This window comes from Emys orbicularis, chromosome 19 (assembly GCF_028017835.1).
Source record: "Emys orbicularis isolate rEmyOrb1 chromosome 19, rEmyOrb1.hap1, whole genome shotgun sequence".
Taxonomy (NCBI): domain Eukaryota; kingdom Metazoa; phylum Chordata; order Testudines; family Emydidae; genus Emys; species Emys orbicularis.
The window spans coordinates 22,910,543-22,938,143 of NC_088701.1; the positions used below are offsets into that span (position 1 = coordinate 22,910,543).

A 27,601-nucleotide genomic window follows, 5' to 3' on the forward strand; every position below is an offset into this window, starting at 1 on the left:
TGCCCAACGCTTGAGAGGAAGACACCTGTAACAACACACGTACGGGCCCGATCTGGCAGTGAGATGTGCGTGGAAAGGCCCTTCCTTCGCGCTGCCAACGCTCACAGTGTACGTTTTTGCATTTGGTGTTTTCTTAAAGCTTCATAGTAAATGAAGTATGGAAAGTATGGTTCTAGGCTTCGTGGCTGCACAGAAAAACTTGAAAATACGACTCCTTGTGAGACCTAAAGGCTCAGAAACCAGAAGGCAAATTAAAAAAAAACAAACCCAAACCAAACACATTTAAAAACAAACAAACCAGGATCTTGTAGCTGAGTTCGTGATTTTTGAATACTTGAGGTTGGCACAGCTGCTCACAGAGACCGCCTTGCACTGTCGCAGAGCACAGCCCCCGGTGTACAATTTCCTTACTTCACCGATGTTGTATTCACCATGGCCACGGGCTATAGTACACTGCAGTTTGTGTGTAGTTGGTTTGCCTAGCTCGTGCCAGAGCAAATGTATTGACAGGGCCTCTATATTAATAAATACATCCCAGTTGCTACACATGAGTCCAACTCTGTGCATCTCTTTCCAAGACCAGAGCCTAACTCTGCAATAATAGTATATTCCCTTCTGATCTGCATATTCCCTTCGAACCTTGGGACTTTTATCCTAGCTTGGGTCACTACAAATGCTGTTACTATTCCTGTAAGTGTCTCATTCCTTTCAAAAACAAAACACTAAAGCTATTTCATCCTGCAGCTGTGAGTCCCACAGGTACAACTGTAAAGCTCAGAAGTTGCTTTTAACCTTCATTCCACCAGTTCTGACACACAGCAAGACAATGCAAACAAGGACAGGAGACAAAAAAAAAAGGACTCCCTGCTTTCCAGAGTGTTAACCTTTATGAAAATGTACGGGGGGGAGGGGGGGTCTTCTGGAAGATCCAGGCCAGGCTACTGGAGGCATTGCATGTGTTTCTTTAAAAGGACTAATTAGCAAATTGGATTGGCTCAGTTTGCACCTGATCTTCCCCTGGTCTTGTGTCCTCACTTGCATCCCTGCAGCATGCTGCCAGTGCGAGCTGCCACGTTTACATGCCCTTTGCACAGGTGTAAACAACCCAAAGAGGATTTGGACCCGGTGATTTCACTAGAATTAGTCCGGTTGGAAGCAAAACCGGGATCAGCCCCTTTGAGTTTAGTAGGAAGGTGCAGCCCCCATGCTCAGCTCTCCCCAGGCGGCTTTTGGTGTGTTCCTTAGTTCTCTCTCCTTTGGAGAGGCTGGGATGAAAACAGCAAACCCCTCACCCTGTCATGCTATTGATTGTTCCCGTTTTAGAACCCAGGAGTCCGGGCCCAGCAGGCTATCAGCTCCTGCATTTAAAACAAACGGATGGAGCCGCGCAGCCTGGTTAACGCACACAACGGGTGGGGAGACCTCAAACTTGTTTCTGCTTCTCATTCTGAAATCCAGTAAACCGTTCCCACCTGAGAACATTTTTCTGCAGCGTTAGTGCCACTTGCCAGCAGGGGGCAGAGTGGCAGCTTTGAGACGTGTGCCAGGCAGGGGCCCCGTGCCAGGCTCACTAGCAAGGTGCCTGTGCGGATTCCTTAGCCCAGACGCGCAGGGCTGAGACGCATCACACACCCCGCCCCACGTGGGGGGGGGGGGATCACGAGTCGGTGCTTCCCCACGGCTCTAGCAGAGGGGAGAAGGTCTCACTGGACACCCCAGAAGGGTCTCTGATCTCCACAGTCAGTTCGAGGCAATGGGGCTGGCTCCCCCCTGCTCAGCCAGCTGCAACGGGGGGGAGGAGCCCGGGGAGACCTGCCCCATGCTCCCTTCCAAAGGCCCGGGCAGGTCCCCGCTCTAGTCAGACGTTGGTAGTATGTATGGTCTGTCCCCCCCTCCCGCCCCACCCTCTGGCTGAGCAAGGGGGGGGAGAGCTGGGGGGAAATGCCCCTTCCAGAGCTCAGAGAGTGACAGCCTGTTCTAACCACTAGACACCCCCTTCCTCCTGCAGCTGAGACCAGAACCCAGGAATCCTGACTCTCGCGCTTCCTGCTCTAACCCCCTAGACAACGCTCCTTCCGCCACTTTAACCAAGGCTGCTCAGACTCGCTGTGGGCCCCCAGGTAAATAGCACTGACATCCCATGGCCTCACGTGAGAAGAATTCAGAGCCCCTCACTTGCTTCATTTGGGGGGTGACGAGGAGGGCACACGCTTGGCTTCCTGCAGAGAGCAGCCCTTTGGCGGATCCAGACCCCCCAACGTACAGCGCAGGCCCGGGACAAACACGGAGGCCTTTGTCGGAGGAGAGGAAAGACGGGAGCATCCGCGAGCCAGGCCAGCCTGCTCCAGCTTCGCGCATGGAGTGAACCACGCCACGAGATTCAGTGCAAAAACATCAACTTCATTTCTTCGCCACAGGCTTGGGGGGTCGTCCCCCCACCCCCTGTCGGTAACTAGCTCCCCACGCCTCTCATCGGGCACGGCTTCCGTGGGGTGACAGGAGGGGAGGTCCGGGGCTGGAGCCTGCTGGCCTTGCTTTTCTCGGGCCCCAGGCTGGGATCACCCCCAGGCGCGGGCTCTGATCACCCCGGTTTATACTGGTGGGAATCAGGAGTAACTCTGGGGGATCAAGATCAGACTCCGGCCCCCGGGCTTCTTACACCAGTGGAAATCGGGTTGAACGGAACAGAACCCGACCCACCGACTCTCTCCACCCGGCTGCGGCCTCCACTCCTAAGCGGTGCTTCGCTCAGCGCCGGCAAGGGAGGGGGGCAGCAGTCGTTGGGTCACCCCTGGTTTGCAGGGCGGCAGGACAGAGAAGGCTGGGGCAGGTCTGCCCAGGGCTCTCCCAGCGCTTTATAAAGGTCTATAACTCCCTCCATGGCCCAGAGGGGGAAACTGAGGCCCAGAGCAGCGAGTCTGGGACATAGAATTCAGGAGTTCTGGCTCCCAGTCCAGCGTTTTACCCACTAGACCCCAAACCAGCAGCCCCCCCTCTTCTGTTCACTTCACCCCATGGCCTTGCCTGGAGCAGCTCCGGGATTCTTCATATCCAGGTGTAAACAGACCCCCCCCATGTTTGCTTGGTGGGGGGTGAGGAATGAGGCAGCCCCCTCCTCCAGTTGCTCCCCACGTGCTTGATCCACGGCTGGGCCCCACACGCCCCCAGCCCCGATTCTGGGAGCTCAGTACAGGAGGCTTTTCCCATGGGGGGGAGGGGAGGACGCAGCCCCTGACTCCCCTGCCCACCTCACCAGATGTAGGTATCTGTCCTGCGTCCGTAGGTCTGTGATCCTGAGGCGGAACGGTGGAGGGGGTTGCCCCCCCCCCCCGACTGGTTTGATTTCACAGTGGGGCAATGCATTGCCCCGCAGCTGCCAGAACCAGCCTGCATCCCAGCATGCAATGGGCACAGACGCAGGGGCAGGCCCCGGCCCCCGCTGCCCCGTTAAGGGAGCGTTGGCCGTTTCTGCCCAGCCTGTAAATACCCCCTGGGGCTGGGGAAGGACGTTCGCTCCCAGCCCCCCAGCTGGGCTCGTTCGGCGAGGGGCGGGCAGGCGCCGGAGTCCAACGGCCCTGCCCCCCGGGGACAGACGGGTCGGGCACCCCCCCGTTGCCCCCTAGGTGCACTGGGCGTCCGCCTTGGCGAACAGCCGGCTGTGCCAGTAGTCGGGGTTGTCGAAGGCACAGTCCGAGGCTTCCAGGCTCCGCAGGGGTTTCATGAAGCCGTTCTTGGGGCAGGGCGAGCTCTGGCAGCCCAGGCACGGCCCACTCCCCGGAGCCAGGACGGCCTCCATCACCTCGTAGCCCTGCTCGTCGGGGGAGCCCCGGGGGACGGCCGCGCTCATGCAGGTGTAGTCGTCCCGCCCGGCCCCCGGCGAGCTCAGCACGCTGCTCAGGGACTGGCTGAGTTTGGGCTGCTTGTTCATGTATTCGTAGTCCTCCTCGGCCGCGGCCACCTCCCAGCCGGCCACGGGCAGCTGGGAGCTCAGCACGCTGCCCAGGGAGGCGCTCCGCTCCGAGCCCAGGTCCATGTACTCATAGCCCAGCTCCTCCAGGGAGGCCGGCCGGGGCTGCGGGGGGCGTCTGTTCATGTACTCGTACTCCTCCTCCTCCAGCTCCGAGGCGCGACCCAGGGGCCCGTCCCGCGCCGCCCGGGCGACGCTGGCCACTCGCTCTGCAGGGGGAAGCCGACGACAAGCCGGCGTTAGGTGCAGCCGGCAGGGGGTGGCGGCTGGAGACGGGGGTGGGTGGGTGTCTGATCTGCCTCGTGGCCTCTCGCCCGCCTGCCTCGTGCGCGGGGGGCAGCTGGGGCACAATGGGAGAGGCAGCTGGCTCTCCTCCCGCACGGCAGCTTCCTTCCAGAGTCCCCAGTGAGGTGGGAGGGACCGAGTGGCTCAGGGGAAGGGGCACCGGGACCCAGAGCTTTCCCACCTCCGGCTTGCGGGTTTCCAAGCCGGCATCCAGTCCCCAGCTGCAGCGAGTTTGCTGGGTCTCAGCCCAGCAGGCCAGGTAACGACCAGCTAACGACCACCCCCGCGGGCCCCTTCGTGGCAGGGAAAACCCAGACCGCCCCCCTGACTCCCGGAGCAGGGTCCCGCCCGGGGGAGCTGCGGGAGGCAGCCTGGGGCCCTGAGGTGGGACCCCGGGGCTGCCGTTACCTCGGCTGTGGTGATCCGGCAGGACGTAGCCGTTGACGTCGTCCTCGCCGTCGGTAGTGCCCGCGGACAGGGGGAAGCTCTCGCGCTGGGAGAGGTAGGCGCTGTCGCCCCGGGAGCGCAGGCCCGGCAGGGAGAGCTCCTCCATCAGCTCGCCCTCCGAGGCTGTGCCCCGGCCCTCCGACGACTCCGACACCGTCCGGCCCACCGACTCCTGCCGGACCCGCAGAGCCTGCCGGGCGCCCAGCCCGGGGCCCTGGGAGACGTGGGGAGAGAGACGGGGTCAGGAGAGGAGCCGCCGGGCACGGGCCAGACCTGCCCCTGCTCTCTGCGGCGGGGACGGGCCAGAGCCCCGGGGGTAGCCTTAGCCCAGCTGCTCCGCTGCTGACCCGCAGCCCCTGCTAGCCCAGCCCTGCCCCCCAGCTCCGCCGGTGCCCCTCACTCCCGACCCCCAGCCCCGGGCTCCTCCCCACCCCCAGCGCCGCCGGTGCCCCTCACTCCCAACCCCCAGCCCCTGCTAGCTCAGTCCTGGGTTCCTCCCCACCCCCAGCTCCACCGGTGCCCCTCAATCCCAACCCCCAGCCCCGGGCTCCTCCCCACCCCCAGCTCCGCCGGTGCCCCTCACTCCCGACCCCCAGCCCCTGCTAGCTCAGTCCTGGGCTCCTCCCCACCCCCAGCTCCACCGGTGCCCCTCAATCCCAACCCCAGCCCCGGGCTCCTCCCCACCCCCAGCTCCGCCGGTGCCCCTCAATCCCAACCCCCAGCCCCTGCTAGCTCAGTCCTGGGTTCCTCCCCACCCCCAGCTCCATCGGTGCCCCTCAATCCCAACCCCAGCCCGGGCTCCTCCCCACCCCCAGCTCCGCCGGTGCCCCTCACTCCCGACCCCCAGCCCCTGCTAGCTCAGTCCTGGGCTCCTCCCCACCCCCAGCTCCACCGGTGCCCCTCAATCCCAACCCCCAGCCCCGGGCTCCTCCCCACCCCCAGCTCCGCCGGTGCCCCTCACTCCCGACCCCCAGCCCCTGCTAGCTCAGTCCTGGGTTCCTCCCCACCCCCAGCTCCATCGGTGCCCCTCAATCCCAACCCCCAGCCCCGGGCTCCTCCCCACCCCCAGCTCCGCCGGTGCCCCTCACTCCCGACCCCCAGCCCCTGCTAGCTCAGTCCTGGGCTCCTCCCCACCCCCAGCTCCGCCGGTGCCCCTCACTCCCGACCCCCAGCCCCTGCTAGCTCAGTCCTGGGCTCCTCCCCACCCCCAGCTCCATCGGTGCCCCTCAATCCCAACCCCCAGCCCCGGGCTCCTCCCCACCCCCAGCTCCGCCGGTGCCCCTCACTCCCGACCCCCAGCCCCTGTAGCTCAGTCCTGGGTTCCTCCCCACCCCCAGCTCCATCGGTGCCCCTCAATCCCAACCCCCAGCCCCTGCTAGCTCAGTCCTGGGCTCCTCCCCACCCCCAGCTCCACCGTTGCCCCTCAATCCCAACCCCCAGCCCCGGGCTCCTCCCCACCCCCAGCTCCGCCGGTGCCCCTCACTCCCGACCCCCAGCCCCTGCTAGCTCAGTCCTGGGCTCCCACCCCCAGCTCCGCCGGTGCCCCTCACTCCCGACCCCCAGCCCCTGCTAGCTCAGTCCTGGGCTCCCACCCCCAGCTCCGCCGGTGCCCCTCACTCCCGACCCCCAGCCCCTGCTAGCCCAGCCCTGGGCTCCCTCCAGCCCTGCTGGTGACCCTCAATCCCGCCCCACCGCCCCACAGGACCCTCCGGTAGAGGACATCCATGGGGCGCACCCCCTGTATGCTGTGCTGGGTACCTGGCGGCAGCCACTGAGGCCGGTCTGGTTCATGGGGATGTAGCCGGCTGGGGGGCTCAGGTTCGGGCTCTGCAAAGGGAGGGGCAGGGTGGTGATTGCTCGGCCCAGGACAGGGGGTTCTTGGCACCAGGACCAAGGGAGATGGGGCACACACAGTCTGTGGGACCCCCAGGCGCAGGCTGGGCCGGGGGGTCAGCGCTGAACGACGACCCATGGAACTGGGTCTTATGCTGCAAGGCCGAGCACTGCCGGGGTCAGGAAGGAAACCCCTCCCCCGCAGGGGATGTCCCACATGGACGTGCGGGGGTCCCCACCCCATCCTTTACAAGAAGGATTTTTAGCCTCCCCGCAGAAGGGCCAGGATGTTGGGGGGGGGGGGGGTTTACAGGCCATGGGGGGGGGGCGGCCATCTCTCACCCGGGCGTAGTCCACACGCTGCCTGGAGGCGAAGAGGCCGGTTGCCGTGTTGAAGGGGCCCAGCTCCTCCTCCAGCTCCAGCGTCTCCATGTCCTCCAGCTCCTTGTCGCTCAGGGGGGGCTCCGCGGGGGGCAGCAGCCCGCTCTCCCTCTGCACAGGACGGGGGGGGGGACACCGCGTCAGGGGCGGCCGAGGGGTTAACGGGGCCCAGCCCCCAACGCTGTGCGGCCAGGGACACCTTAACGCCTCCCAGGGCAGGATGGGGGGAGAGGGGCAGACAAGACTCTTGTCTAGAGCAGGTCTTGCCCCACCCCCACAGCCGAGGAGTGGGGAGCCGGGGGGCTGGGAATGCCGCAAGGGGCGGGGGGGGGTCCCTGGTGCATGTGTCAGGCAGGGAGCCCAGAGAGCCGGGTATGGAGTGGGGAGAGGGGAGCTGGGGCAGGAGCTGGGACCCTTATGCTGGGGGGCGGCTCATGGGGGGGGCACGCTAGGGGCTGGATTTGCTGAGGGCCCAGGGCAGCCCCCCCCCACGTAGAGCGGCCCGGGGCCACGCACTCACCTTGATGACCAGGTAGCGGGGCGGGTCCCGGGCCATGCGAGTGAACTCGTTGGCCAGTTCCTTGAAGGTGGGACGGACGTTCTCGTCGATCATCCAGCCTGGCGGGGGGCACGGGGGGGTGAGATCCGGCGGGAGGTGACACCCAGCCCCCCCCCCAACTCCCCCCAGCCACACGGGCCCCACCTGAGGGACTAGGACAGACGGACGGGAGGGGAGAAGGACGGCTGGAAAAGTGCATCGGGGGGGGGGGGCACCTTCCAGCCCCCTCCCCAGGGCTCTGGCCCCAACTGTGGAGCTCCCAGCCCTTCCCCCCAGCTCACGGCTCTCCCCTGGGACCACAGGGAGATGCCCCTCCCTGCACCCGGGGCATATCGGGGTCAGTGCCAATTGCCAGGGGGGAGGAGCAGAGCACGTCCCTCCGCCCCTCCCACGAGCCCCACTGGCCACGGCGCAGACCAGACCTGCGGCCCCCTCCCAAGCCCACAGCCAGGGGCTGGGCCAATCTCCCCTGCAAAGTGCCCCCAGGGGCGGGGACATGAATGCCCAGGGCAGGGCCCGGCCCCACCAGCAGGGAGACAGACAGACGCAGGGACTCACATTTCACCATCACCATGTAGACGTCGATGGTGCAGATCTGGGGCTGCATGAGCCGCTCGCCTTTCTCCAGCAGGTCGGGCACCTCGGCGAGCCGGATCCCCGCGTAGGGCTCTGCCCCGAACGTCATCATCTCCCACAGCGTCACGCCTGCAGGGACCGGGGGGGGGCGGGGGTTTCAGGCCAGGAGGGGCTGCAAGGGGAGGTGCTCGGGGGGAATTCTGCGCTGGGGGGTGCTGGGGGGAGCGGGGCAGGGCGCAGGCTGGGGGGGCAGCTCCTGGCTGCTCCAGCCCCGCATGGCGGGCACTGACCGTAGCTCCAGACGTCGCTCTGGTGCGTGTACTTCCCGAAGTGGATGCTCTCCAGCGCCATCCATTTAATCGGAGTCTGCAGGACGAGAGGCAGGGAAGGAGCGTTACCTGGGCCGGGGGCGCCTGGGGGCTGGTTTGCCAGGGCCGGAGAGACCCCTGGGGCTGGAGTCCATGGGACCCTGGGGCTGCCCCGATGCACACGCTGCTCCGCTGGGAAGAAGAGCTGACCCTGAATGCAGGGCCCCCCAGCCACCCTCCCAATCCGCCCCCTCTGTTGGGGGGTGCAGACCTCTGACACCGGCCCCACGCTGGCTGGGGCGGCCCCAGTGCGGGAGGAAGGGGAGGCAGCCTCGCGGGACATCCTGCTGGAGTGGACGTGGGGGGGACCGAGGGGGGTCCCGGGGCCCCGCCCCACCTTGATCTCATTGTAGAAGTATTTCTTGTCGTCGGGGTAGAGGAGGTCGGCGATCCCGAAATCCGCCACCTGCACCTGATTGGGCGACTTCAGCAGGATGTTGCGGGCGGCCAGGTTCCGATGGACCATGCGATGCTCTTCCAAGTAGTACATGCCCTGGGGGCGAGAGGCGGAGAGCTGGGGACCGACCCATTTGTGTGTGTGTCTGGGGGGGTGGGTCCAGTGATGGGCAGCAGGCTGGCCTAGCTCCGCCCATAGCCTCAGGCTCCACCCACCCCTGCTGGCCTAGCTCCGCCCATAGCCTCAGGCTCCACCCACCCCTGCTGGCCTAGCTCCGCCCATAGCCTCAGGCTCCACCCATGGCCCCAAAGCTCCACCCACAACTGCAGAGCCAGCTGTGTGCGCTTGCTAAAGTGGTCCCGCCTCAAAGGCCACCCGTGAGCCGCATAGCTCCGCCCATGGCATCAGGCTCCTCCCACCACTGCAAAGCTCCACCCACAGCCACAGGCTCCTCCCACCACCCCAAAAGTGTCTGTGACAACACGGATTAGAAGAGAGAGTTAACAGCACTGACATGTTCAGAACGTCCCCCATTAGGGTTCAGGGTAAACGCCCCAGTGGAGATGAACAGGCCAGATTCACCCTCCCTTCAGGGCAGCGGCCCTTTGGGGGCAGGTGTTTGGAAGGGTCCCCCGCCCGGTGTGGGAACCAAGGGAGCTGCTACCCCCGGCCTCTGCCCCTTCTCCACTCCGTCTCCTCGTACTGCCCGGCCAGCCCCACCCACGAGCCTGGGGCCAAGGACACCTCACCCGGAGCCCAGCTCTGCTTCCCCGAGCCGGGCTGGCTCCCCACTCAGCCCCGGTGGGGAGGGGACCCCTGGGAACGCGCCGTCGAGGGCCAGGGGGCAGCTCACCTTGGCAACCTGCACGCACCAGTTGAGCAGCAGCTGCGGCCCGATGGCGTCCTTGTTCTTGCGCACGTAGTCGAGCAGTGAGCCCAGCGGCAGGAGCTGCGTCACCAGCTGCAGCTGCGTCCCGGGACAGATGCCCAGCAGCCGCACGATGTAGGCGTGCTCCAGGCTGCCAATGGCCAGCATGTGCTGCAGGGCCAGGGAGACAGGCCCTGTTACAGCCGTGGCTCCGCCCCCAGCAGCCAGCTCCCCTTTGGAACTCCCCGCCACTGGGATTTGATCCCAGCTGGTGACGCCGGCCAGGGCTGGCACCCTCAGAGCCGCCACTGATGCCAGGGGGCGTTTGGGGTGGGCAAGGCAGGCCCTGGGGGTGGGGGCTCCCCCTCCACCTGGTTTCATGGGCACACGGAAATGCATCATGGGAGTTTTAAGCCTCTCTCTGAAGCACTGAGATTGGTTGCTGATAGGACATCAGAGTGGATAGGCCAATGGGCAGTGGTGGCACAGCAGGGGGCGGGGACACTGGGCTGGATGGGACAATCGTCTGGCCCCAGGCTGGCGGGAGGGGGGCGGGGGCCCTCACTCACGTCGGTGACAGCGTGGAAGGTCTGGCGGCCGCTCCGGTCCTCTATCACCTTGATGCTGACGGGGATCTTGATGGTGTCTCCGTCCGGGATCCAGACGCCCTGGCGGGAGAGGGACCCCCAGTGTGAACAGAGCTGGGACCCCAGGGGCTGCCCCGCCCCAGTCCCCCCACAGCAGCGAGGAGACGCCCCCCCACCTGTCCCCCCAACAGCTGTGGCTGCTCTGGGACAGAGGGCGCCACTGAGCATCCCCCCCCCGGGTGCAGCCCCCCCCTCACCTTGTGCACCGTCCCAAACACGCCCGAGCCCAGCGCCTTCAGCTTCCTCAGCTCCGTCTCCTTGAAGATCCGGGCCAGCACCTTGTTGGCTTTCTCGCTTGGGTCCAGGGGCTCGAGGCTCTGCCAAGGCAGAAAGAGATGGTGGCACCAGAGCTGGGGGGCCGCCCCTCCCAGACCCCCCCCGCTGCCTCGATGCTCCCACCCCGGCTAGTGATTTGTGCCTCTCTCCCTGGGCTATTCATTGACCTAGGTCACAAGACTGAAGGGCCCCGTGCCGAGCTGGGGAGACAGAGCCGGGACAGCAGGGGGCTGCGGGTCGGGAGTGATGGGCACCGGCAGAGCTGGGGGTGGGGAGTCCAGGGCTGGGCTAGCAGGGGCTGCGGGTCGGGAGTGAGGGGCACCGGCAGAGCTGGGGGTGGGGAGTCCAGGGCTGGGCTAGCAGGGGGCTGCAGGTCGGGAGAGAGGGGCACCGGCAGAGCCGGGGGGGGACAGAGCCGGGACAGCGGGGGGCTGAGGGGCACCAGCAGATGAGCCCTTTTCTCTCTTGGCACAACCCTCCTTTCTGCCCCGTCACCCGAGCACCCTGCGGGCACGAGACCCTCCCCCCTGCGGCTCCCGCCCACGTCCCCCCCGGGGCAGCCCTGCTCCCAGGGGCCGCGGGGGCTGGCGGGGGGCGTCTCACCTCTCCCCTCTCCAGGTAGCGGCGCATCGCCCGCTTCTTCTGGATCCTCTTCCCGCGCCAGTAGAGGAGGATGAGTAGGAAGCAGGAGCAGGAGATGAAGAGGCAGCTCACGACCATCACCGCTATGACCGTGGGGCTTTTCCTGGGGCACAGACAGGGGGTCAGCGCCGGGCCCCGCCCATGCTCCGGGCTGGCAGGAACCCGGGGGAGCCGGAGCGAAAGGCTGGCGCGATCCCGTCCGAGGGACCGGCCTGGCGGAGGCACAGGAGGGCTGTCGGGTTTGGAAGGGAACCCAAGGCAGGGCAGGGAGGGACGGAGTGGGGAGAGGGGGCGTCGGGGAGCACACGTCAGCTGGGGGGTGCCCCCCTCTGCCACGCAGGACCCGGGGATCCCGGGGCTCCGGAGCAGGCGTGGGGCTGTTCCCACGGAGGCCAAGGGGGCTGAGAACCAGGCTGGGAGAGGAGGCTCAGCCGGAAGGCGGTTTGGGAGCTGAGCCCAGGGGGTGCCCCAGCCCCACCCTCAGCGGTTGGTTCACGTCATGCCAGTGCCCGGGCAAGGGGGCCTGGCATGGCGGGGGAGGGGGATCGGGGCTCTGCACATGTCCCGCTGGGGCCGGGCTGAGAACTGCCAAACTCAATCAGCCCCACCCCCCGCCCCAAATCTGCTCTGCCCCCCCCAGTCCTGCCCTGCCCCGCCCAGGCCGGGGTCAGAGCCCCAGCAAGCAGCCGCCTGCGACGGTACCTGGCGACGGGCAGGGGCTCTGTGACGCAGTCCTGGAGCTGCGGCCCGAGGCACCTGTGGGAGACAGAACCCACCGATCATCCCACGGACGGACAGACAGACAGAGGGGAGCCGCGGAGAGCACCAGGCTTATGGGAAGGATGTCAGAGCGGGGAGGCAGGACTCCTGGGTTCTCTCCCCAGTTCTAGGGGGGCAGTGGGGGCTGGTGGTTAGAGCAGGGGGGTTGGGAGCCAGGACTCCTGGGTTCTCTCCCCAGTTCTAGGCGGGGAGTGGGGTCTAGTAGTCAGAGCAGGAGGCTGGGAGCCAGGACGCCTGGGTTCTCTCCCTGGCCCTGGGAACCACGCAGAGACAGCTCTTGGAAGACACGCCCAGCACAGACGCCGCTGCCAGTCAACCGGGGGCTGCGCCTCCCCAGGCAGGGGCTGGAAGCGTCAGGTCCTGGAGCCTGGGTTCCCCTCTCAGAGCCCCCCCGATTGGCTCAGGAGCCAAACGTGGGGCTCGGCCGCAGCTCCTCCCCCACTCCAAGCCTCAGGCCCGGGGGCACCGGCTGCTGCTGGGGGGCAGGGGGCAGAGAGGGAGGGTCCTTTCCCCTTTCCCCGCCTTGCAGACGCCAGGCAGCGAGGTCCCTGGGGGGCCGGGCTGCAGGACCGCCCCCCCCCCAGCTGTGCCCGGGGGGGCTGCTGCTCTTACCCCCGCGTGCAGTTCTCGTGGCACGGGCGGCACTCGTGGTGGGCGTCCGGGTACTTGTAGATGGGCCCCTGCTCGCCCAGGATGCCCTCAGGGCAGCTGTCCACACAGTGGGGCCCGTCCTTGTACCGGGCACATCGCACGCAGGCGTCCGCACCCTGGGGGGCCAGACAGCGTCAGAAGGGGGCTGGGATGGACCCCTCCCCCTCCCCCGCCAGCACCCACAACCCCCTCTGGCGCCCCCTGCCGGGGAAAGGCCCCATGTCACGTCCCCCGACCTGGAGCCGGATGGGAGCCGGTGACCCCTAGAGGGGAAAGGCCCCAGCCCCATTCCCAGCCCCCCTGAGCCAGCCAGTCCCTGCCCTGGGGCCGGATCGGGGCCAGTGCCCCCTAGAGGGGAAAGGCCCCAGGCTCCAGGCCCCATTCCCAGCCCCCCTGAGCCAGCCCGTCCCCGCCCCGGTGCCCGAGAGGAGAAAGGCCGGGGGGCAGGGGGGGGGTCACCACACCGAGCCGTTGCAGGTCAGGTTGCCCTCCATCCTCTCGCACTCCGGGTGGCACTGGTAGCACGCGCCCTCACGGGCATATTCCCGGATTGCCCTGCACAACAAAGTGAGGGGGGGTCACTAACGCTGCCCCCGAGGGTCTCGTATTCTCCTGCCCCCCCAGTTCCCCCATGTGTCCACACAAGCCCCCCCGGCTCTCAGCTGCCGCTCACCCCTGGGAGAAGCTGCAGGTGGCCACGCAGGTCCCGTCCCGGCTGTAGTTGCGGCAGGAGATGCACTGGTCGGGGCCGGGCCCCCAGCAGCCGTCGCTGGAGCAGAGCGGGTCACACACCTTCCCTTCTTGCACTGCAGGGGAGACGGGGGTCAGCGCTGGGGTGAGCTCCCAGCCCCCCCAGCCAGGGCCCTTCCCCTCCCCCAGCCTCCACTGCTCCCCCGTCCCACTCAGGGGCTCATGCTCCCCCTGCCCCATGTTCTTCCACTCTCCCCTTCCCAGATCCAGGGACGGAACCCAGGAGTCCTGGCGCCCAGCTCCCCCCAACCACTCGACCCCACTCCCCTCCCAGATCCGGGGATAGAACCCAGGAGTCCTGGCGCCCAGCTCCCCCCAACCACTCGACCCCACTCCCCTCCCAGATCTGGGGATAAAACCCAGGAGTCCTGGCTCCCAGACCCCCCACAACCACTCGACCCCACTCCCCTCCCAGATCCGGGGATAAAACCCAGGAGTCCTGGCACCCAGCTCCCCCAACCACTTGACCCCACTCCCCTCCCAGATCTGGGGATAAAACCCAGGAGTCCTGGCTCCCAGACCCCCACCACCACTAGACCCCACTCCCCTCCCAGATCCGGGGATAAAACCCAGGAATCCTGGCGCCCAGCTCCCCCCAACCACTAGACCCCACTCCCCTCCCAGATCCGGGGATAGAACCCAAGAGTCCTGGCTCCCAGACCCCCACCACCACTAGACCCCACTCCCCTCCCAGATCCGGGGATAAAACCCAGGAATCCTGGCGCCCAGCTCCCCCCAACCACTAGACCCCACTCCCCTCCCAGATCCTGGGATGGAACCCAGGCGTCCTGGCTCCCAGCTGCCCCCAACCACTAGACCCCACTCCCCTCCCAGATCCGGGGATAGAACCCAGGAGTCCTGGTGCCCAGCCCCTGTCATTCTCTAACCACTAGACCCCACTCCCCTCCCAGAGCTGGGATAGAACCCAGGAGTCCTGGCGCCCAGCCCCCCCTCTCACGGACTGGACCTCTCATTGGCTGCGCCCCAGGACCTCGCCCCGCCCCCACTCACCGCACTTGGCCCAGGGCCTGTTGTCCTTGATCTCCAGGTCGGGCCTGCGGCGGGAGAGCGCCCCCCAGTTGACGGTGTGGAGGTAGCAGAGCTGCCGGTTCTCGGTGATGTACACCCTCCCGGCGCTGATCTCCCGCAGCGAGCGCAGCCCCAGCGACGTCACGTTCAGGTTCTTCATGATCAGCAGGGAGAAGCCGCGGCTGGGGACGGACGGGCCCGCATCAGCCCCACGGCTCCCTGAGGGGGAGCCCGTACTCCTGGGTTCTGTGCCCAGTGGTGTGGAGCAGGGGGCCTGGGACCCCTGGTGCTGCTCTCGGGCGATGGATCCACCCATCCCGCTACGAACGGGGCTGAGACCCGCTGCCTCGTTCCACACGGGGCCACGGACAGGGGCCAGCTCTTAGCCCCCAACACGGGGGGGCTGGATTTGAACAGACCCCCCTGAACTAAAGGCTCCTCCTCTCCCCCCAGCCCTGAGCCACAGTCCTGCTTGTAGGGACTCCGGCACCGCTGGGCAAGGGGCTGGGGGAAAGCCCCCCAATCCTCTATGGGCCGGGGGGGCCTCTCCCCCCAGGTGGGGCAGGGCTGGGGGGGGTCTCTGCCCTGCCCCTGGGCTCGGCAGCAGGGCCAGGGGCCTCTCCCCCAGGGCAGGGCTGGGGGGGGGCAGGTCTAGGGGCCTCTCCCCAGAGGCAGGGCAGGGCTGGGGGGCAGGGGTCTCTCCCCCGGGACGGGGCAGGGCTGGGGGGGCAGGTCCACGGGCCTCTCCCCAGGGGCGGGGCGGGGCAGGGCTGGGGGAGGCAGGGTGAGAGGCCACTCCCCCAGGGCAGGGCTGGGGGGGGTGTCTCTCCCCCAGGACAGGGCAGGGCTGGGGGGGCAGAGCCAGGATCCTCTCCCCTGGGGCGGGGCAGGGCTGGGGGAGGCAGGGTGAGAGGCCTCTCCCCCAGGGCAGGGCAGGGCTGGGGGAGGTGTCTCTCCCCCAGGGCAGGGCTGGGGGGGTCTCTCACTTGTACAGGCTCCGGCCCCCGATGGTGACGAGGTTGGAGAAGACACTGAAGTTGTACATGTGTTTGGGCCACGACTGGATGTTCAGATAACCTGGGGGGGAGGGAGCAACCGGAGTGTCAGGGACGCCCCCTCTTCGTCTCCAGCCGCCCCCCCAACACACACACACGCTGCCCCCTCGCCGGGCGTGGGACTCCCCCCCCATGAAGCCCCCTCTTGGCCGCCAGGGTCACGGAGCCGATCTACAGACACCTGGGGCTTCCCCGCAGGCCACCAGGCCGGGCCCTACCCCCCCTGTCCGCCCCCCCCAGCCCCCGCCCACTCCTCACCCGTGATCTCCCGCACCGTCCGGAAGACGTTCAGCTTCTCCGGATCCAGGGCCGAGATGTTGTGCCAGGGGTCCCTGCGTGTGGGGGGAGGGAACGAGACCCAGACACCCTCAGAATGGCTGATCCCAGCTCAGCAGGGGGCGCTCTCGCCGGGCTGGGCGCTAGGGGGTGCTGTGCTGCAGGGAGCCGGGGGTCAGCAGGGGGCGCTCTCCCCTGGCTCGGCGCTAGGGGGCGCTGTGCTGCAGGGCGGGGGGTCAGCAGGGGGCGCTCTCCCCTGGCTCGCCGGGCTGGGCGTTAGGGGGTGATGTGCTGCAGGGAGCCAGGGGTCACCAGGGGGCGCTCTCCCCTGGCTCGCCAGGCTGGGCGCTAGGGGGCGCTGTGCTTCAGGGAGCCGGGGGTCAGCAGGGGGCGCTCTCCCCTGGCTCGCCGGGCTGGGCGCTAGGGGGCGATGTGCTGCAGCGAGCTGGGGGGTCAGTAGAGGGCGCTCTTCCCTGGCTCTCCGGGCTGGGCGCTAGGGGGCGCTGTGCTTCAGGGAGCCGGGGGTCAGCAGGGGGCGCTCTCCCCTGGCTCTCCGGGCTGGGCGCTAGGGGGCGCTGTGCTGCAGGGAGCCGGGGGGTCAGTAGAGGGCGCTCTCCCCTGGCTCGCCGGGCTGGGCGCTAGGGGGCGATGTGCTGCAGCGAGCTGGGGGGTCAGCAGGGGGCGCTCTCCCCTGGCTCGCCGGGCTGGGCGCTAGGGGGCGCTGTGCTGCAGGGAGCAGGGGGGTCAGTAGAGGGCGCTCTCCCCTGGCTCTCCGGGCTGGGCGCTAGGGGGCGCTGTGCTGCAGGGAGCCGGGGGTCACCAGGGGGCGCTCTCCCCTGGCTCGCCGGGCTGGGCGCTAGGGGGCGATGTGCTGCAGCGAGCTGGGGGGTCAGCAGGGAGCGCTCTCCCCTGGCTCGCCGGGCTGGGCGCTAGGGGGCGCTGTGCTGCAGCGAGCTGGGGGGTCAGCAGGGAGCGCTCTCCCCTGGCTCGCCGGGCTGGGCGCTAGGGGGCGCTGTGCTGCAGGGAGCAGGGGGGTCAGTAGAGGGCGCTCTCCCCTGGCTCTCCGGGCTGGGCGCTAGGGGGCGCTGTGCTGCAGGGAGCCGGGGGGTCAGCAGGGGACGCTCTCCCCTGGCTCGCAGGGCTGGGTGCTAGGGGGCGCTGTGCTGCAGGGAGCCGGGGGGTCAGTAGGGGGCGCTCTCCCCTGGCTCTTCGGGCTGGCCCCAATGCCGCAGCGTGGGGTTAGGGGGCGCCGTCTCTCACATGGGACATGAAACCGAAGCCCCGCCCTCCTGGGGCCATTAAAAATCCCCCTTGCCCTGCCAACCTGGCCCAAATCTCTGCTCTTCCAGGGGGTACAGGCTCCCCCCGCCCTGTAGCCCGGCCCGTAGTCAGCGCTGGGCAAGCGGGTCCAGCGATGCCGCCCCAGTTAATCCCTGCCGTGCCCCCCCAGTGGCGGGCAGAGGGGCCGAGACTCACCCGTTCAGCCCCGTGATGAGGAAGTCCAGGTTGCCCAGGATCTTGGTGCAGTTGACGAACCTGTCGATGTTGCTCGAATCGACCGTCTGGTATTTGTTCCCGGTGCCCGTCCCCTCGCAGGCTGGATGGCAGGAGGGGAGAGGGAATGAGCCACCCGACACGCCCGCAGCCCACGCCCAGGGGTGGGCACCATGGACGTGCCAGGGCTGCCCAATGCACCATCCAGCCCCCACAGGGGGCAAACCAGTTCATCTGGCCTCTGCCAGGGGTTATGAGCAGGGGGGCTGGGAGCCAGGACTCCTGGGTTCTACCCCTGGCTCTGGGAGGGGAGTGGGGTCTAGTGGTTGGAGCAGGGGGGCTGGGAGCCAGGACTCCTGGGTTCTCTCCCTGGCTCTGGGAGGGGAGTGGGGGCTAGTGGTCAGAGCAGGGGGGGCTGGGAGCCAGGACTCCTGGGTTCTACCCCTGGCTCTGGGAGGGGAGTGGGGGCTGGTGGGTCAGAGCAGGGGGGCTGGGAGCCAGGACTCCTGGGTTCTACCCCTGGCTCTGGGAGGGGAGTGGGGTCCAGTGGGTCAGAGCATTGGGGGCTGGGAGCCAGGACTCCTGGGTTCCATCAGCCTGAGCCCCAGGCTGGACACCCCCCACACCCCTCCGTACCTTTAGGGCAGAGTCCAGGGCACGGCTCACACATCTTCAGGCCGTTCTTCTCCACCTCCATCTTGTCCTTCGGACAGGCCCGCACGCAGGAGCTCTGATCCACCACAAAGTTATCTGCAGGCCGGGGGAGTGGGTGAGGGGAGAGCTAATGGGCGGGGAGGGGGGCAGGGCGCCTAGTGGTTGGAGCGCAGGGGGGGGGGTGCAGTCTGGGAACCTGGATTCCTGGGTTCTATTCCCAGCTCTGCCAGGCCGGTTGAGGTGCCCTTGAGGCACGCCGCACCCGCCTGGCTCTGTGCCTCAGTTTCCCCACATGGCTCTAATAACCCTGCTCTTTGCAAAGCCCTTTGCCACCCTTGGTGGGGGGCACATAGCGGGAAGGACGATTCCCCAGTGACTTCCCCTGCCCAGAAGGGTGGGGGTGGGCACGGAGCAGGGGTCTCACAACAGGGCTGGGGGGTCGGATGGCTGGGAACACCCCCCCCCCGGAGAGATCAGGGCGCCCGCGGGGACCCCCCAGCCCCGGCTCACGTGGGCAGCTGGCCACGCAGATGCCCCCGTACTGGTACTTGGTGTCGGGGTTGGGCTCCAGCTGGAAGGTGAGCTTGTTGTAGATCAGCGGCTGCGGGCACAGGGGGACGCAGGCCCCACTGTCGTTGAAGTGGCGGCAGGCCTGGGGGGGGGGGGCAGAGCGTCAGGGACCCCAGCCCAGCAACAGGGACAGACACACAGACACCCCCCCGCTCCCCTTGGCCTGGTATAGACAGACAGACAGCCCCACTCCCCCAGCCCAGACAGACACCCCCCAGTACAGACACCCAGCCCCTCCCCCAGCACAGACACCTCCCACCCCCCAGTACAGACACCCAGCCCCCCTCCCCAGCCCAGACAGACACCCCCCAGTACAGACGCCCCCCCACTCCCAGCACAGACACTCCCCAGTACAGACACCCAGCCCCCCTCCCCTAGCCCAGACAGACACCCCCCAGTACAGACACCCAGCCCCCCTCCCCCAGCACAGACACCCCCAGTACAGACACCCAGCCTCCCTCCCCCAGCCCAGACAGACACCCCCCAGCACAGACACCTCCCACCCCCCCAGCCCAGACATACACCCCCCAGTACAGATACCCAGTCCCCCTCCCCCAGCCCAGACACCTCCCCCCCGAGTACAGACACCCAGCCCTCCTCCCCCAGCACAGACACCTCCCACCCCCCCAGCCCAGACAGACACCCCCCAGCACAGACACCCCCCGCTCCCAGCACAGCCCCCCGCCCCGCAGGGGACGTACGAAGCACTCAGCCTGGCGGGGGCCGGTGCAGCCCCCCGCACACTCGTCATGGCAGCACTCGCTGGGGTTACGCCCGAAGCAGCGCCCGTTGCACTGGGGGGCGCAGATGGTCTTGGTCACTGAGGGGGGAGCAGAGGAGATGGGTGAGGGGGGCGGTGGCCTGAGCACCCCCCCGCCAGCTTAGGCGCTGCCCCCCCGCTGCCTGATGAACGGTGCCGGATCCAGGCCCACCCAGCCCTCGGCCGACCCAGGGGGATTCAAACCAACCTCCCGCAACCCCGAAATACCTGCCCCCTGGCTGGTCCCCATGCCCCCGCCCCAGCCCACGGCTACCCCTGCCCGGTCCCCCGACTAGATCCGTGGAGCCAGCGCCCAGCCTGCGACTTTCTGGTCTCTTTGCGAGGCAGAGCCCCCCCCCTTTGGCTCCCGGCCCTGCCAGCCCCCGCCCCCCGCGCCGGGCAGGTACCCACATTTCTGGCAGTCCTCTGGATTCGGGCCCCAGCAGTGTCCGTCACAGCTCTCATGGCAGGGGGCACCTGGGAGGAGAGAAACGCCCAGCGTCAGAGAGGGGCAGAGGGGACGGGGTCTTGCTCCGGTGCCCCCATGTGGGGCAGGCCAGGTGGGCAGAGCAGGGCGCCAGCTGGGATGGGAGGTGCCGAAGCCAGCCCCTCGCATGGGCAGGGCCGCAGCACGGGACAGGAAAGTCGGCCCAGGTCTCGGACCCCCCCAGACCCCCCCAAACTCAGCTTGCTAACGAGCACCAGGTCGCCCCGCAGTCATCGCCTGCTCCATCGGGGAGCTGCTCCCCACAGAGGCAGGGCTGGAACCCTGGGGTGGGGGGACTAGGAGCTAGGACTCCTGGGTTCTCTCCCCAGCTCTGGGAGGGGAGTGGGGTCTAGTGGTTGGAGCAGGGGGGCTGGGAGCCAGGACTCCTGGGTTCTCTCCCTGGCTCTGGGAGGGGAGTGGGGTCTGGTGGGTTAGAGCAGGGGGGCTGGCAGCCAGGACTCCTGGGTTCTCTTCCTGGCTCTGGGAGGGGAGTGGGGGCTGGTGGGTTAGAGCAGGGGGGGCTGGGAGCCAGGACTCCTGGGTTCTCTCCCTGGCTCTGGGAGGGGAGCGGGGTCTAGTGGTTAGAGCAGGGGGGCTGGGCGCCAGGACTCCTGGGTTCTTTCCCTGGCTCTGGGAGGGGAGCGGGGTCTAGTGGGTAATGCAGCATCCTCGATCCTTCCTTCTGGCAGGCCGGGCTGGCCCCGCTCGTCTCCGTACCTGGGAGCCCTGCCAGGCCCTGTTTGCCTTGGGAAGGAGTTTTGGACACTGGCCGTGAGGGCTAATATTTGCAAAGGGGAGTGGGGGTGGCCGGGTGCCCCGCCCTGCAGCGCTCGGGGCACAGGCTGAGTGAGGCGCACGGGGGGGGGAACAGAACTCGTCCAGGGGTGGAGCAGGGTCCCAATCCTGCCTCCCTGTTAGTCTGTAATTCTAGCAGGCCCCACCTCAGACCAGGCGACCCCATTGTGCCAGGTGCTGCACAAAGGGAGTTGCCCCCAAGATCCCAGGGTGGAAAGGGAAACTGAGGCACGGGGTGGTGGTGGTGTCAAATGACTTGACCAGGGTCGCCCAGTGGGTCAGTAGCGGAGTTACGAATAGACCCCACCACTCCTGAGCCCCTGTTAATTGGCCACAGCTGTGCTCATGAAGGGACCCGCCTGGCCCCGGCCCCGGCCCCAGTGGCCCCTGCCCGCATCCGTCAGAAACCAGGGCAAACCTGCCCCAGGGCAGCCCCCCGGAAAGGCCCCTGGAACCCGCGTTGGCCGCTGGGCTCCCCCGCGGGGGGAGAGAGAGGAGGAGAGATGGGGAGCCAGGCGGGGAGGGGGGGCAGGAGACAGAGCACGCGGACCAGATCCTGGGGTTTAAGATTCCTGGCGCAAGGGGAGCCAGGGCCCGGGGCCGCCAGAGGCAGCGGGGGCCGGGGCCGCCCCCCCCCGGACACTCACACTTCCTGCCATTCTGCCGAACCACTGGGTCCATCAGCGGGTCCCGGACGATGTCTCTCCACTCAATGGTGTCCACGTGGCACAGGTGCTCGTTCCTCTCGATGTCAACCCCGCCCGCCAGGATCTCTGCAAGGCAAGGACCCGCTGAGCCGCGGCCCTGACCCCCCCACGCCGGCTGGGACTCGGGGAGTGCCCAGAAGCCAGGGGGCGGAATGGGGGGCAGGGCAGGGGGTTGAGGGGAGGGACAGAGCCGGAAGTGGGGGTTGTCTGGGGCCGGGCCCACGGAGCCCGACTCGCACCCCAGGGTCCATGCACCCCGTTAGCGGAGGGTCACATCTGGCCGTTCCACTGCCCCTCGCAGGAGAGGCAAGAGGGGGTTTCCGGCTGCAGGAGGCAATTCCTCGCCGGCTCCGCCCAGCCCGGGTTGTTTTGACAGCCGGAGTCGGGGCGGGGGCGGGGGGGGGGGGACGGCAGCCCCAGCGCTGGGGCGGGGCAGGCCGGGCGCTTGCCGTGGGGCGCTGATGATGCCAATAAAAGCCTCCGTCTGGGGCGGGCGGCTGGAGCGCTCCGAACGCAAACAGCCGGGCGCACCCAGCGGGTCAGGCCGGGACGCCAGCGGACGGGATCCTCCCGCCGGGACGCGCCCCAGCCTGCCCACGGCTCCCCTTCCTGGTGCCTGCTCCCCGGGGAGTCGAACACCCACGCCCCTCCCAGGCACCTGTGAGCCCCCACAGGCTGGCAGGGGGAGAGGCTGGGCGCCTTAGCTCCTCTCCAGTATCCCGGGGGGCTTTGCAAAGTACACACGAGGCGTGGGGCTGACCCCCGGGGCCGAGAGGGGTCAGGGCTGTGTGCGGACCCAGGGCTGAGCTTTGCAGCTCAGAGGAGGTGCAAAACTCAGAGACTCATTCCCTCCCCCCCCCCGCCCGCCCCAGAGTGCAGCCACCTCTGGGTGGGATGACATCTAACAGCGCTGCTACCCAGCAGCCCAGGACAGAAAGCGAAGAGAAGTCCAGCCAATAGCCGGACGCACAGGGGGGCTCGGTGTGGGGCCAGGGAGAGGGGGCAGCAGGCCGGCGCTGGGGGACTCCGACCATCACCCCTGTCCTGTCTCATCTGAAAGGCAACCCACAGCCGCTAGCCCCTCCTGAGCCCCCCGCCCCACAGCACCTCCTAGCCCCATCCTGGGCCGTGGGGCTCAGCCCTGACTCCAGGGGGCAGCGCCCCTTCCTGATCCCGCTCCTTGCTAAACAGCACCCCCTAGCGCCGATTCACCGTCCACCCCTCCCTCCGGGTTTTCCTTCAGCCCCGGCCCAGCCTGACCCTGCTTCTTCCCACAGCCAAGGCGCAGCTGACCTTGGAGCAGCCCCTGCCCCAAACCGTTCACCTGCTCCTGGCCCAGCCGCGGCCGGGAAACGCTCATAAACCTGCTTCTCGGCGCCGATAAGGGGATTGATTACCCGTCCCGCCGTCCCATTGGCCAGGAGCGCCCATAAAGCGCCCGTCGGCCCCTGGACTTTCACCCCAGAACCCGCCGGGAGGGCACAGGTCAGAGGCGGGGCCTCGGAGGGCTTGCCAGGGGAGCTCAGGGGCTGGGGGCAGGGAACCTGGGGGTCACCGGCTCCACGATGCTGGGGACCCCCCGGTTTCCGACTGGTACCATCGCAGCCCCCGCATTGGCACCAGGAGACCGAATGCCCCGCTGGCGAACCCCTCTGCGAAAGGCCCCCCCAAAAGAATGATGCTCCACCCCCAAAGCAGAGAAGTGCCAGAGACACCAAGGAACGGCACTAGGGACTTGTGGACAGTGCCCAGATACCACGGTGATGGGCGGCAGCAGCATGACCCTAGAGTAGGTAAATCGGGGCTGGTGCACGTGAGCTGCTGGTCCTGCAGATAAACACGTCACCTCCGCCTCCGGGGGCAGCGGCCCAGCCCTGAGCTCCCCTGAGAGTGAGTCCGACCCAGAGGGGAAGCCCTGAGCGCTCAGGTTGTTTGGGATCCCCTGGTGCTTTGGGTAAGAGCAGGGGGACCAGCCCCCATATCCCGGCCAAAGTCCAACCCGACACCCCCCCTGCAGCCTCCAGGGCTGCTTGCATCTCCCTCCAGAGCAATTGGTCCTGGCCACTGCCTGGAGAAGGGGACGCCGGACAAGGCGGCCCACTGCTCTGATCCAGTCTATTTTCCCCCTCAGCTGCATGGCGTTGTTGTGAGCAGCTCCCGTCGGCCACCCCAGCAGTGGCTGCATTTTGCCAGCAGAGGGAGGAAGCTCTGCAGGGCATTGCCAGGGCGGGATGTGTCACCTGGCACCTGCAGTGGATTCCCTCCTCCCCCCTGTGAATCTGAGCGCAGGTAAACAGTGGCCAAGGATGAGGTCACCATGTTTATGCGGCGAGTAGGTGTAGCCAGCACCATACACGCCCCTGCCCCCTGCCAGCGTGTCCCCGCCCTGCCCTAGGGTGGCAGTGGGGGCAGCTCGAGAGGGGCAGGGGCAGCCCCCCGGGGCTCTCCGCCAGCATCAGATGCTGCTTGCGTAACGTTATCTGTCCACTAGGCAGTGGGCTGAGAGCCGCCCCACTCGGGTCACGTGCAGCAGCCGGGGGCGGCGGGACTCACCCGTGAGCTGGTTGAACCCCACCTGGCGGAGGGCGTGCGAGCCGTTGGTGTGGTAGTTTAGCAGCACGAAGAGGGCGTGTTTGTCCTCGTAGAGCTGCGTGCCCCGGATGACGCGCAGGTTCCCCAGGGGCAGGTACGTGAAGACGTTCATGGCGATCAGGACGTAGCCCGTCACTTCTCGGATGGTCTGGAGAGCCGCGGAAGAAAGCGCCGTCAGCCCCCACCGCGCCCAAACCTCCCTCCCCCGTCGTCTGCACGGCCAGGGCCTTCCAAACGCAGCAGGCCCCTGCCCAGCCCCGGGACGGACGGAGCGCTGGAGACCTCTGTGTATTCAGAGCAGGGAGAGAGTCCCCCGCACGCACACGGGGACTAGTGCGACCAGACAGCAAGTGGGAAAAATCGGCACGGGGGTGGGGGGTAAGAGACGCCTATATAAGAGAGAGCCCCAAATATTGGGACTGTCCCTATAAAAGCGGGACATCTGGTCACCCTAACGGGAACACACGCCTCCTGCCACATCTGTGCAGCCGGCAATGGCCCCCTTCATCCTGCAGCCAGCCTTGAGACTCTCCGGGCTCTGCCAGCTTACGGCCTTGTCTCCCCTGGGGGGTGTTGGGGCTGGTGCCAAACCATTCTGAATTGCTGTGACTGACGGGAATGAATGTGGCAAGCATGCGTTTGGTATGGCTCAGTAGGTCTGAACTCGCGCAAGGATTCTGGGAGCTGGATTCTCTTAGCATTAGATCAACGATGTGAAAAATTACTGGAAGTGCCGAAACGGCACTGGAATTAATGGCTGATAACGGCTCGATCGGCATATATGGTTTCAACATCGAACTTTGGAATAGATCAGCAGGGAACCAGCTCACAGATGCCATCAGGGGGCCTGGCGCAAGCAATCGTGGGTCACAACGACCACTCTGAAAGCTGAAGTGAATGATTGATGAGAGGGGAAACATTGATTGAGCTTTGCTTTGTGTCTGTTCCTCAGCTCCCGCCTTCCAAAATACGAATTAAGGAATAATAAAATAAATGGCGATATCCCATCTCCTAGAACTGGAAGGGACCTTGAATGGTCATCGAGTCCAGCCCCCTGCCTTCACTAGCAGGACCAAGTACTGATTTTGCCCTAGATCCTGAAGTGGCCCCCTCAAGGATTGAACTCACAACCCTGGGGTGAGCAGACCAATGCTCAAACCACTGAGCTATCCCTCCCCCTAAGCTAGCACTAAACACCCACAAGGCATATTTCTGGAGCGAACAAAAAGGCACAAATGCGAAGCAAAGGAAATGAGTTAAGTTCGTTCCCCAGTTAGCCTCTGAAGAGGTAAAGCAGAGGCCTGGGGCAACCTAGGCTCCGCTTCGAGGGCCGTTGGCGGGATTCTAGACCCAAAGGGCTCAGGATGACCTAGACCCTGCTCCGCGGGACCTTTGACAGACCAAGTACCTGAGAGGGGGAAGAAGAGAGGCTCCCTCTAGGACTGGGAGCTAGGCCTGCTCTGTTTGCCACTCAGGATCCAGTGCAAGGCCAACATAGTTCCCGGGGGTTTATGCTTGAGGAGCTGAGGCTTATAGGAAAAGACGTGAGCTGTGGGTGATTCTCCCTCAAATCAATGACTGTGCATTAAGCAGACTGGTTTCCCAATTCTCACGGGTACCAGTCGCCTCTGCCCAGCTGTGGGCCATTAAAGATCCATTTCAACAGGGGGGGTGTTATACCAGTGCAGCTCCCCCCACCCCAGAGCAGACAAGGCCCAGAGGCTCCAAGCATTCACCTGCGCTGGGGCCCAGCTCTGTGGGTTGCGGGGGGGTCAATAAAAGGGGAGGGAGAGGAAGCGTTTTGGGGCCAGTGGGTGACCCAGAAGCTCTGGGTCTCTGCACTCCGAACCTGGCTCATGCTGACGCTGCCCCACCCACCCCCAGCAGCGGTCAAACCACCTGGGCCTCGGAAGTCCCTAAGTTCACGCCCGCGTGATCCCCGTGCCCGGGTGACAGCCTGCCCCTGAGAGGATTTGCACGTGTATTCGTGCTTGCACACACATGTGTCCGGACGTTTGCCCGTGCGCTCTCCCAATCCCACGGCGCACGGGCAGCCCCAACCCGGCCTGATTTCTCCCAGGGCAGTTTGGGGTCTGGCCCTCCCCCACCCCACCAGCAAGGACTAGCTCCTGGGTGCCAGGGGCTGCGCTGCCAGGGGGCTGCGGCACAGCTGTGTTGAGCCCGAGTCGCCAAGGCAGCGACCCCGGAGGCACATGGATCTCCCCAAGCCACGGGGACAGCACAAAGGAAAGGGCTGGAGCCCGGCTCTGCTCCTCACGCTGCCTCTCCCTGGCCCCGGAGCGCCCAGATCCCAGAGCTCCCTCCCGGGCCCGCGCTGTCAGCTGGGCATGTCAGAGCAGGTCGCCAGCTGGCACAGGAAACCAGGCCGGGGGAGTAAAGCTTCCCACCTGGCAGGCGGACGGGATGGGAGGGAGGGGAGAGCAAAGCGCCCTTTAATCCCCAGCACCCCGCCCCCTCCTGGCCGGGCCGGGCCCATCCCCCATTGCCAGGCGGCCCAGCCCCCCTCACCTGCAGGAAGGACAGGTTCTGGTTGTGGTCGATCAGCACAATCTCCAGGTTGCCCATGACGATCTCGCAGTTGTTGTACATCTTGTACAGTGTCTGGTACTGGTGCTGGGCATCGCCTGTCACGCTCAGCCCGTTCAGGGTCCCCGCACACACTGCAGCGAGGAGAGCGCGGGCGTGAGAGCCACGAAAGGGTTAATCGCACACTTCTTCCCCCCTCTCCCCACAACCTGCCCGCCGGGCCCCCCCTGGCAGGACAGGAAACACGGTTGCAATGGAGATTCTCTCCGGCACCAGACCTGGCTGCTCAATCTCACTCCAGGACAGAAAGCAGCCGGGGGGGGGGGCTGCTTTTGCCCCCTCCATTTCGCTGGGTGCCCCCCACCCTCCTTCCCTGGCTGCCTTCCAGCCGATACTCCCGGCCAGGCCCTTTCTGGGCCCCCGCCAACCAGCCGAGGGCCCCAGCCCCACCCTCCTGCAGGTAAACAAGTGACGAGACGATCCCCTCCCCCTCCCGCTGCCATAATAGCTCCATTGTGACACCCGTGGGGGGGCAGCGCTTGGGATGTGGCCAGGGGGCAGCCGATGCCAGCAGGCGGCGGGGGGGGCACCTCAGCCAAGCGGGTGATGGACCTGATCCTGCCTCGCCGTGGGGCCGAGGCCCATGTGCTGCTTCCCGCGACGGCTCCAGCGCCCCTGGCCCTGGGCCAGGCCATCTGCCCCACACCGTCCACCCCGGGCACTGCTCAGGCGGACGGAGCACGGGCAGGGCACCCGCCTTGGCACCCAGGACGCCTGGGTTCAGTTGCCAGGTCGGCCACAGACAGGGAGCGCGTCCGTGGGCCCGACGTCCCCCACGGTGCGGTGGGCCCGAATGCAGGCTCCCCCGGCCCCTCACCCCTGGGGCCAGGCTGCGGAGTGGCGCGACCGACGCCTCCCGAATCCCGTGAGGTTTCCCCACGCCCCGCGGGAGCCGAACCGGCCGAGGCACTTCTTGTGCAAGGGAGCAACCAACCAACCTGCCCGGCCGGCCGGCGTGCCCCGAGGACTGGGCGCTGCCAGCCGGCGTCACGTAGCCCTGGCTGGGGGCGCCCGGCCCGAGTCAGAGACGCCCCGGAGCCCGGCCACGGCCTCCAGCATGCGGCCAGCACAGGCCTGGGCGCCAGGGGCTGTTCCCGGCATGGCCAGGGCAGTGGGGCTAGTGGTTAGAGCTCTTGGGGGGACAGAGT

At 66.9% G+C, this 27,601-nt stretch overlaps 1 protein-coding gene across 2 annotated transcripts; it reads right to left on the reverse strand.

Moving 5' to 3' along the window:
• Positions 1 to 3,619: 3,619 nt before the first annotated feature.
• Positions 3,620 to 26,471, reverse strand: ERBB3 (erb-b2 receptor tyrosine kinase 3). Of its 2 annotated transcripts, none has more exons than XM_065419747.1 (27): positions 26,376 to 26,471; positions 23,808 to 23,994; positions 21,195 to 21,320; positions 19,677 to 19,742; positions 19,207 to 19,325; positions 18,446 to 18,587; positions 17,918 to 18,031; positions 17,264 to 17,384; positions 15,770 to 15,843; positions 15,443 to 15,533; positions 14,439 to 14,638; positions 13,351 to 13,483; positions 13,142 to 13,232; positions 12,639 to 12,793; positions 11,949 to 12,002; positions 11,208 to 11,349; positions 10,526 to 10,645; positions 10,251 to 10,349; positions 9,667 to 9,852; positions 8,754 to 8,909; positions 8,339 to 8,414; positions 8,031 to 8,177; positions 7,434 to 7,531; positions 6,875 to 7,024; positions 6,458 to 6,526; positions 4,661 to 4,913; positions 3,620 to 4,176 (listed from the first exon to the last, which is right to left on the reverse strand). In XM_065419747.1, the coding sequence occupies exons 1-27, from the start codon at positions 26,454 to 26,456 to the stop codon at positions 3,620 to 3,622; spliced, it is 3,807 nt and encodes a 1,268-aa protein (XP_065275819.1). In that variant the 5' UTR covers positions 26,457 to 26,471. The 2 variants fall into 2 exon arrangements, with proteins under 2 accessions (XP_065275819.1, XP_065275820.1); XM_065419748.1 differs by having other exon boundaries at positions 3,620 to 4,111; positions 4,611 to 4,913.
• Positions 26,472 to 27,601: the final 1,130 nt, after the last annotated feature.

Excerpts from the sequence above, each read along its gene's own strand:
- ERBB3 (XM_065419747.1), bottom strand. The coding sequence starts at position 26,456 with ATGTACAACAACTGCGAGATCGTCATGGGCAACCTGGAGATTGTGCTG. Across the intron at positions 14,639-15,442 it reads GGGGGCCGGAGCCTGTACAA|CCGCGGCTTCTCCCTGCTGA; the intron begins GTGAGAGACCCC and ends GTCCGTCCCCAG. Across the intron at positions 12,794-13,141 it reads ACCTGACCTGCAACGGCTCG|GGTGCGGACGCCTGCGTGCG; the intron begins GTGTGGTGACCC and ends CTGGCCCCCCAG.